The sequence below is a fragment of the Triplophysa dalaica genome, chromosome 7 (genome assembly GCF_015846415.1).
Source record: "Triplophysa dalaica isolate WHDGS20190420 chromosome 7, ASM1584641v1, whole genome shotgun sequence".
Lineage (NCBI taxonomy): Eukaryota > Metazoa > Chordata > Actinopteri > Cypriniformes > Nemacheilidae > Triplophysa > Triplophysa dalaica.
The window spans coordinates 6697131-6707377 of NC_079548.1; the positions used below are offsets into that span (position 1 = coordinate 6697131).

The 10247-nt window shown below is 38.4% G+C and overlaps 1 protein-coding gene across 1 annotated transcript; it reads left to right on the top strand.

Moving 5' to 3' along the window:
• Window positions 1–300: 300 nt before the first annotated feature.
• tob1a (transducer of ERBB2, 1a) lies at window positions 301–3604 on the top strand. The gene is made up of 2 exons (XM_056753950.1): window positions 301–556; window positions 1565–3604. The coding sequence occupies exon 2, from the start codon at window positions 1748–1750 to the stop codon at window positions 2720–2722; it is 975 nt and encodes a 324-aa protein (XP_056609928.1). The 5' UTR covers window positions 301–556; window positions 1565–1747; the 3' UTR covers window positions 2723–3604.
• The last annotated feature ends 6643 nt before the right edge of the window (window positions 3605–10247 follow it).

The following is a 10247-nucleotide window of genomic DNA, read 5'->3' on the forward strand; positions in this document are numbered from 1 at the left end:
TATGAACATGGAAATGATACACGATGCCTCCACGAATAGCCAATCTTTTTGCGGTACTAGGTAACGCCTGACGTCAAAGACCCTATATGACGGATCAAACGTCTGTCTATTAAATCTGCTCGTCTTTGTTGGACGGCGCAAGAAACCAATGGGCCCTTAGGAAGCAGGCGTTAAACCCCGCCTCTCGCTCGCTTCTGACCAATCACGTATGTGGATTTGACGTTCGTATTGTTTTGACCTTTGGAGCCGCATCACCGCCCACCGCGTGCCCGTGGCGGAGGAAAACTATAAATAGAGGCGGATGACAGCAGTAGGGGACGAAATCGTAAAACACCCAGATAGTGGGGGTGGAGGAGCTTATTGGGAAGGTGAAACTGCAAATAGAGTACAGAGAATTGGAAGCGAGACTAAAAGAAGAAAACAAGCATTTCAAGAACTGGAATATCTTTTATGTTAACGTAACTCGATGTGAAGAAAGTATTTATATCTGCAGTTTCCTATTTGCACTAGTTAAGACTACCACAACTACTGAACACCTTTATTTTTTAAGACGCAAGTGAGTATCGTAACATTATTTGATGCAATGATGTTTTTGTGTACTTGTCACTAAGTATCGATGATTGTAACGTTGTGCGAAGTTGTGTATTTAAATGACGCTTGCTGCGTCAGTCGTGGGGTACAGATTTTAATGTCTTGAGGGTTTGCCAACTATGACTGAAACTCAAATGAATTATATTCTTTAACGTTACATATATCTGCCATGAAACATTAAATGCAACACGAATACAAATGATCGGATGCATCAGAAAATGTATAACGTATACATTTGCTGTGCCAGCATAGCTTGTAGTGTGCATGTATTAAATCCTCACTATTTGCCTTTTTAAGATATCAAAAAATCGAAGGTTTGTCTATTTATATATGCATTTCACTGCTTAAAATGCTGTACATTTTGTCCTCGCGTTGTCTTGATTCTGCCCCGTGCGCTGGGTGTGAGCGACGATACGATCTCCGACTATTTAAACGTTACGTTACACCAGAAACTCGTTCAGCTTTTATATTTATTGTGCCAAACATTAGTTGAACGTATGATCTGATTTCCGTGCATTTTTTTTTTCGTATTCGCATTTTCGTCGACCGTATTCGTGTAACCTTATGTGTTTCTACTCACTGCCTTTTGTTTCATCGCGTGACACCTATGATGACTGTTGAAGCGGTGCATTACGTTTTTATTTCTTTACCACATCTCGTATTTTACTCGAAAATGGACAACGAGCAAAATGTATAGTTCGTGACGACAGCAGCGGATTGGCTGGCTACAGTTCTGGGTCTAGTCGGGGCAAGTTAGTTATTACGTAACACTGTAAGCTATGCGAGCCCCAGTGCATCAATCCTGTGTTGGCAAACTGCACTGGTTAAATGTGTCTGTCTATAAATGCTTTGGTTTAGACCGAACTTGCATGAAAAACTCAGCCAATGTATATAACTTAATTAGTTTATCCTTTATATAGGACATATATAGCGGCAAGGTTATTTATGGGACTTGTGTTTTTTGCTTTTTTAGGAACTGGATCGGTCGTTTGTGGACTGAGAAGTTACCTTCGCAACCAGCACTTTGTTTTGAAGCCTTTTCCAAGGTATCTGTTTATTCGCCTGGCTCCGGCTGAGCCTTGCCCTCTGGTGGCTTACGATACAATACGAGAATACAAACACCCAACTGTTCGACTCCAGTACGGTGCTAGCAGCTATGCAGCTTGAAATCCAAGTAGCCCTCAACTTCATCATTTCTTACTTGTACAATAAGCTGCCCAGGCGACGCGTCAACATTTTCGGCGAGGAGCTGGAGCGGCAGCTGAAACAGAAGTACGAGGGACACTGGTACCCAGACAAGCCATACAAAGGATCTGGATTCAGGTGTATACATGTCGGAGAGAAAGTGGACCCAGTTGTCGAGCAAGCAGCCAAAGAAAGCGGGTTGGACATCGAGGACGTCCGCAACAACCTGCCTCAGGACCTCAGTGTCTGGATCGATCCTTTCGAGGTGTCTTATCAGATCGGAGAGAAGGGACCTGTCAAGGTGCTCTACGTGGATGACAGCAATGACAATGGGCTGGAGTTGGACAAGGAGATCAAGAACAGCTTTAACCCGGAGGCCCAGGTCTTCATGCCGATCAGTGAGCCCGTGGGCATGTCCCCGACCTCCAGTTCGCCATCCCCTCCATTCGGCCAGTCGGCGGCCGTCAGCCCCACCTTCATGCGCCGTTCCACGCAACCTTTGACCTTCACCACTGCAACCTTCGCTGCCACCAAGTTCGGCTCCACTAAAATGAAAATGAACGGTCGGAACGCCAGCAAGGTGAGCCGAAGCTCCCCCACTAATCTGGGTTTGAATGTAAACAACCTACTGAAGCAGAAAGCCATGTCTACGTCAATGCATTCTCTCTATGGTGTCGGGTTGGGCGGTCAGCAGCAGAAGCCGTCTGCGCTCTCTCCGAACGCCAAGGAGTTTGTGTTCCCCAGCCTCCAGGGGCAGGGCAGTCCAAGTGCAATGTTCCCTGGGGAGACCTCGCTTAATCTAAGCCCTCTCCCGTACAATAATGCCTTTGATGTGTTTGCGGCCTACGGGGGTCTTAATGAGAAATCCCTCATGGACAGTCTAAACTTCAGCTTGAACAACATTCAGTATTCTAACCAGCAATTCCAGCCAGTGATGGCCAACTAGAACGCAAGAATGCCCCTGCGACCGGAGTTCTTGACGGAACATGAGGAACGTGCGCATTCACTTTAAGAAAACTAAAAAAAGAAGAGGAAACGGAAAAGCAACATTTCAACTGTAAAGTCCCAGTGAGTGAATATGTCATAAGATTATGAGCCCGAGGGTGAACCGCCATGTTCCCTTGAGTATTTCTGTCATTCTTCTTACGATTAAGCTTGTGGTACAATCAAGCTTAGTTACCTAAACTCATATTGTTTTAAGTTGTTTTTCTTTTGTCAACCAAGCACAAACTTATTTTTACTGACTGTTTTAAGATATCTTTATGAAGAAAAAAACTATGAATCAAGGCCTCTAATAGTATTCAAGAAAAAGCTACACAGCCAATTTTCCGAGGGTTGGCATGAATGCTGAATGAGGGATTTCTTGGTCTTTTTTTCTAACTGTGTAATTAATTTAGTAGAGAGTTTGTAAAATATCAGAGTATATATTGTTTCTACGACATATTGCATTTATATCTTTTTACTACTCCAGTGATCTGTGATGGCTGCCGCAACTTTTGTTATATTTTTTTTTATTGAAATTGTAAAATGAATCCATCTTTAAAAAACATCGACTATTCTAAAGATTGTGTACAGAATATTCCATTGTGTTGGGATTTAAATATATTTGCTTTTTGGGGTAAAGAGAAAAACAAGAGTTGTATTTTCTGTTAAGAGTTCAAAGATTTTTGCTATACTATGGACAAAATGTAATCGTATATTAATTTTGTACCAACATTGTGCAATACTTGACAAAAACAAATAGTATAACAAAGTATTTGGAGTCAGTGTCTTACATGTAAAGAGGGACTGATAGTTTATTAAGTTTGTATTAAAATGCTTGAAATTATTCTCTGGCCTTAATCTTTTTATTCAAACAATGCATGTGAAACACGTCGTTTTCGTTTAACATCTGTTTAAAACATGCCTTAGCCTTTACAGATGCAAGAGATTTTTTCTTTATAAATGGCTTTCCGTTGGTGAATAGCCATGACTCAGCTGTCAGATCAGTGTGAAGTCGGGAACTATTAGTTGTGCTTACCATTAACATTTACAAATTCAACAAACAATTTAATTTAAAGTGACATTTTACAGTGCTTTCCAAAAATGATAATCATTAACTTTTTTGCAAACCGAGATGGCATTCAACTGAAAAGAGAGTTCTTTTAATGAAGTTATTGAAAATAAAAATTCAAAGGCGCCATTTTAGTTTCTAGATTTTACATTTGCAATCATTTCTGATCTTATTTGCCTGTACTCTTTGACCCTCAAAATAACGAGGCATAATTCTCAACCTGCTCTTATATGTTCAGGTGTTTTTAGGCAGGTTCTGTGACCACAAAAATATTTGGACACTCAAGCCACACATGAATGAATGTCCCTGCAGTGTATGATAAAATATCAAACCAAGTGGAATCTTCAAATGAATGAGACTTCTTTTTGTAATTAATTTCACCCATTTTGTGGATATAAGAAGTAATTTGCTTTGTGAGTTTGTGCTTTCTTTAAAACAAACACCAGGTCATTAGATCCAATGCAGTGACATATATTTTAAGCGTGGCTTTAAGTCCATGTCCATTTGTTCCATCCAATCTATTCTGATAATGATATTTTCAGGAATCTTTGTTGAATATGTGTGGGACGTAAACAGAGCATCATTGTTGTGGTTGGCATCCTGTGTTGATCAGAGCCAAAAACAGGTGCTGATGGAATGAACTGCTGTTAAATATGTCATTTAGCTTGACTAAGCACAGCTCTCTGATTCCAGTAAGCAACATAGATCTATATTTGGAGCTCTAATTAAGTATGTTGAGTGAGCAAAGTGAATTCACACATGCATTAATCCAAAACCTCACTTTCTCTCATTCATTTGATCTCCCTCCATTAAGCAACTGTATCTAAGAGAGCGAGTTTCATGCGTCTCACGGCTAAATAAACTAATGCTGCTGTGGAAATCATAAGAAGATACAAAATTATTAGGATAAGAATATACCACTTTATGTTTAAGAATTAAATCGCTTTGTGTGGGTATTTTTATTTTAATTATTGGATTTGACATTCTTTGATTTCATTTTCAAAAAGCTAAATGCATAAACAAAAAGTGTAAAGTAGCCCTTATATAAGATTTTAACAAATAACAAACTCAATTCACTAATATGAAAAGTTTATTTCCGAGGTTTACTGTGTCTTGAGTGTCCAAGGAGAAAGTCCTAAGTCGGGGCATCTTCGCTACTTTCTGTTGTGGGCATGTGTAGGTGTAAAGCCTGACAGCTTTTTTAGCTGAAGCTTAATGAGTCAGAGAATGAGTTGCAGTGTATTGAGACAGGTGGAGGCTTCAGATAGGCAGTGATTGCATTTGCTGTTTATCAGCGAGCGCTAGAGAAACAGCATAACAACAGATTGGGAGTACCTCAACCACTGTCCACGTAGGAGGAAGGATGGCATGATGTGGGTGACGAAACCGTGAGGGAGGATGGGAAACATGCGTTCTTAATCACTGAGGGGTTCACATAGACTTTCCTTAATAGAAAGAAGCATTCGACAGGAGCGTTTGTACGTCTGAGGCCACCAACATCCGATTTTGTACTTTAAAGCAATAAGCTCAAGAAGCAGCGGGTTACCGAGTGTTTTCTAATGGCATCACACGGCTCAACCAATCAGAATCAAGGACCTGAATGAACCCGTTTATAATACATAATAAACAATGTCTGACCAACATGAACAAGATAATTATTTTTTCTAAGTGTAGTAATGAGTCAGCATATGAAAAAGTAAAAATTAAATAAAAACGTTTTGAGAATATAAGATGCATTACCAACTTAATCAGGCAATTTAAATACAAGTTAAACAAAGACTATAAGGACTAGAATTATGACAGTTAATTTACTTACTTACTTACTTTTATATTTAAATTTTAATAGATGTCAAACATTTAAATGATATATCCTTTAATATTTACTTTTCAGTACATTTTGATCAAACACACGTGGTGGCTAACTTTGGCTAATTCGTACAATCTTATTTGTACATTTTGGTAGGATTTGCTTTCATGCCAGTCATAGTCTTTGAGAGAGAGTTGTGTCAACTCTGTCGACTCCACTGCAATCGTTTTTTCACAGCAGTGGCGGTTCATGGACGCCCTCAACAGTTCCCATAAGTCACTTTAGTAACGCATGGTTCTGAGGCTAAACAGACAGATTGTGACAAACGTTTAAGCCATTTAAAGGCGTAAGTCATTTAAGGAATAAAAAAGGAAAGACATAAAGCATTTCAAGAGAAACCATCAATTTCGGTTGTCGCGACTCTCTCAACGGCTCTGACGCCACTGATGTTAGTTTTCGTACGATTTTGGATTCGCAACTTACAAATTCATAGAATTAGCCACCTTTTAAAATAGCTACGAATTCCTGTGAGATCGGGTCGTTTGATAAAACAAAGCCCATGAAATATACCCACTAAGTCATCTTAAAAATACTTCATTTTGAAATGCTACAAGTATCACATTCCCACATTCAGTAGAATTTTCCAGTACAATTGTCTCTTGACACTGTCCTTTGTGACCTTGCTTTATCTAGTGAGAACAAATCAAGCTGTAAACTACAATTATACGAGCAGCATGCAATCATTAATCATATCATTACGAATAATAGTTTTATTAGATTATTAACCAGCATTTGAATAGAACCGATATTTGCCTTTTCTGTGGACATAACCCTTCTTTTAGATTATATTGTTTTGCGATGCTCTGATAACATGTTAAACATGGTATGACATTTCAAAAAACATGTCACAACACAGATCTCCTATTATTATACTGATCTGTGCCCATGTCCTCTGGTTGGAGCTCACTGAATAAATGTAGGAGGTTCCCTTGTGGGAAGTGTTGCATAACTGTGTGGATGCCGCTGTCTTCACTAACAACATTTTTAGAAGATGGCGTGCTACCTAATGCCATGACAGGCAGGGTCCCCCGAACTGCCTGTTTGGGCTGTTCTTTGTTTAATGTGTTTAGATATTACGCCTGCTCTCTCAAGGATGGATGGTGTTGGTATTTCAAAGACAAACGAGATGGGTTTCTATAGCCCGAGTCATTGAAACTGCAAACAGCATGCGATTGCTCTTACACACTGAGCGCATGAGCATGTATTACTTGCAAAGAAACTCAGAGCCTTAAAGAACTAGGAGTGGGTGTGAGTCTCAACTATGTTTTCAATGCAAACTGATGCCTATAGGGGCTGTTTCAGAGGGCGTCATGGTTCAAGCTGGAAATAGTTTCTATTTTTTATTTTTCTAATGACTGGTAACATCTAATTCGGTTAAACGAGGCTCAGATGAGATGTCATACATGTATAATTTATGGCAACAGTCTTATCAACAGGCATTTTACAAAAAACTGAGCAAATTGAAACATTTAGATGCAACTAGTCTGAGTCCAATGCTGTTGGTGTTTAGTAAAACTTTATAGATATAAAAAAATTGTGATGTGCTTTGGAAATGTAATGTCTTCACATAGCATATTCAATATGTTTTTTAATATTTTTAAAGACATTCTGTATGTATGTTGTGTAGTTGTACTTGGAGTGTAAACAGAAGTCCAGCTTTGGGAAGAATTTAAGGAGACGTGGCAAAAGATTACACACATCACATGCACAAAGCATTCTGCTTATTAAGGCCGAGGTGAACAACATTTTTTAAAATGAAGATTTACAATATCAACAAAATATCCATAAATAATAAAATAGTTGTCAATGTACACTTTATTTCCTATGAGTGGTTTGCTTTTCAATAATTTTTTGTATATTAGAATGAGCTGATGCACTGTACTTTACCTTTTGGGTTAAATGGTTATGTCAGAAAAATACTTTCATCGTGTTTAGTACTTTGTACCATACTTATATTTGAATCAGATGGGTCAGTAGAGCAAATATTGTGCAAATATGCCACATGGACATCACTTTTGGCCAATACTCGAGTCTAGCACAACTACAATATGTAGTTGATTTGCAAAAACAATTAAGTGTTTTTACAAATGTTCAAAAATCACGTTTTTGTTATTGTTTATTCCAGATAATATCAATCAAACTGCAGTTGGGTTGTTTGGATTAAGTAAATTTTGCAAGCGAGTTTATTCTAAAGCCAATGAGAAGATTTTGACTATACTTTTTGCCTTCCAAAATGTTCTGGGAGGAATTGTAGACAGATTAGAGATCTCAAATCGAAACTCATGGGGTTTTCCTCTCAGATTGTGTTAATGATGATCTAGTGAGACACTTTGCCTCATTACCATGTGTGTGACAGGATGTGTAAGTGTCAATGTATGTTCTGTGTTTGTGTGCGGCCATGTGTGCCTCTGTGCATTAATCATGTGAAAGCAGAAAATCTCTACATTCTCTATAAATTAATTTACTAATCCTTGCGACTAAATTGTTTTACAGTCAGTGTCCTTGTTCTATGTAGCTTAACTAGCATGATGCTAGCACTGCCAAAGTCATTGATTAGATTACCTTAAATGCTCGGTCAATCACTTTGAATAAAAATGTTACTGTTTTCACTTACTTTATATGTTTAGAATATAACATGCAAGTTTATCATATTTTGTAACTGGTGCCATTAGACTTTCTGGTTGGAGGCTATGATGGATTTTTTATTGGAAGCTGGTGCGATTTACTGGCTACGGTCCATAGCTTGGCTTCTGCAGACGTCAGCAGACAGGACTGCCAGTTTTAGCAGGGGAGGATATAAACATAGACTCTCAGTGAGGTGAACAGACAAATGGAAAACCACAACACCGAACTAACATTTACAACTAGACCACTCTGAGCTTCTCATGGGAGCTGCTGCGAGTTTAATTATGAATGCTGGTAGATCCTGCTCGCTGAACTTTATTTTCAGCCTTGAGGTTATGCAATGTTATATTGAAAATAGTTTGTACTTAAATCTCACCTTTGATCTTACTTTGGCATCTCGGCAAAACTCAGCGTATACTGAGACGTTGTAGAGAAACACGAAAGGAGACACATTACTTAAATGTTTTCTAAGGAGAAAAATCTGAGAAACAATGAAAGACATTAGAGATAATATTTTTGATTTGACTTCTATGTTAAGACCACACTGATTCCTTTAGCTTGTAAATGACTGAAACCCCAAAGATGAAATCTCTTTATATCTCGAGTACGTCTCCTTTGTCAACTGTTTCTCCTCAAAGAGAACCCTCCATCAAACCTTTGGAGCTATGAAAAAGCAACCACTGCACTGACCGATAACATTTTCTTTTGTAAATATTATTGTTCAATGTGATTCATGACTTTGATTCTTATGAACCATGTGAAAAGACCTGAGGTACAGTTATTGAGAAACAATATGAAGTAGAGAAGGAATTCTCCTCTTAAACAATCACCGGATACTCCATTATCAAAAAGAATAAAACATGATCCATTCCAGACCATCAATACTCCACCCCAGAGTGCTTTTTAGCCCAGAACCACAAATGACCTCTTTCTTAATAAGGTCAGCTACAACCTCCATTGCACGTGTCCAACTCAAGCCTTGACCCTGCCAGACAGCCCATTGCTTAAGATAGAACACGCAAATCATAGGTCTGTCATCCATCAAATACAGCATGCGAGTATTGCGAGTATAAATAGCTATGGATCAGACTCTGATCTCTTATCTTTACCATAGCCAGAGGCAAATCAGAGAAGGGCAAATCGCAGTCGTGTCCTCCTCTGTCTCCATCTCATTGTGTGTGTGTACTCTATATAGTAGCTCATATATTCAACAGACCGCAGGGAAATGTATCATTTGAAACGTATTTAGATTTTGGAGGCCAGATTAAAGAGCCTCTTAAGGTAAAAATTGTAATTTTATTCTTAAAAATGTTGACGTACACTATGTAGTTGCTAGAGGGTTGTAGGTGGTTTCCAGGGTGTTGCTATGGAGTGTTTTTACTTAGGATTTTTGTGTATAGAAATGCATAAAACAGAAGCAATAATACCAAAGAAATGGACTTGATATAGATAGATCTTCATATACATAAATTGTGACCAGGTCTGTGAAGTTCCTGGCCACCATTGACTACCATAGTAGGAAATATTGCTTTATACATTTCTTTGTTCTGTTGAACACAAAAGAAGATATTTTGAAGAATGTATGAAAACTGTTCTGGGGTAGTTTGACTACCATTGTCATTTTTCCTTGACAATGGTGCCCAAGAACTGTTTGGTTACAAGCATTCTTTCAAATATTTTTCTCTGTGTTCGTCAGAACACAGAAATGTATACAGATTTGGAACAACTCGGGGTTGAGTAAATGATGACAGAATTTGTTTGTGGGGTAAAGATCAGAATGAAAACAATGGAAGCTGGATGACTCCAATCATCAGGTTAGGAGCAAACTGTTTAGAAATATTATCAATTACAAAATCCTGGTTATGAAAACTCCCAAATTGCTAATACAAGGTATGAAGTATAAAAGGACGTCCTCGTTTCCAAGCA

Coding starts and splice junctions, on each gene's coding strand:
- tob1a (XM_056753950.1), top strand. CDS start 1,748: ATGCAGCTTGAAATCCAAGTAGCCCTCAACTTCATCATTTCTTACTTG.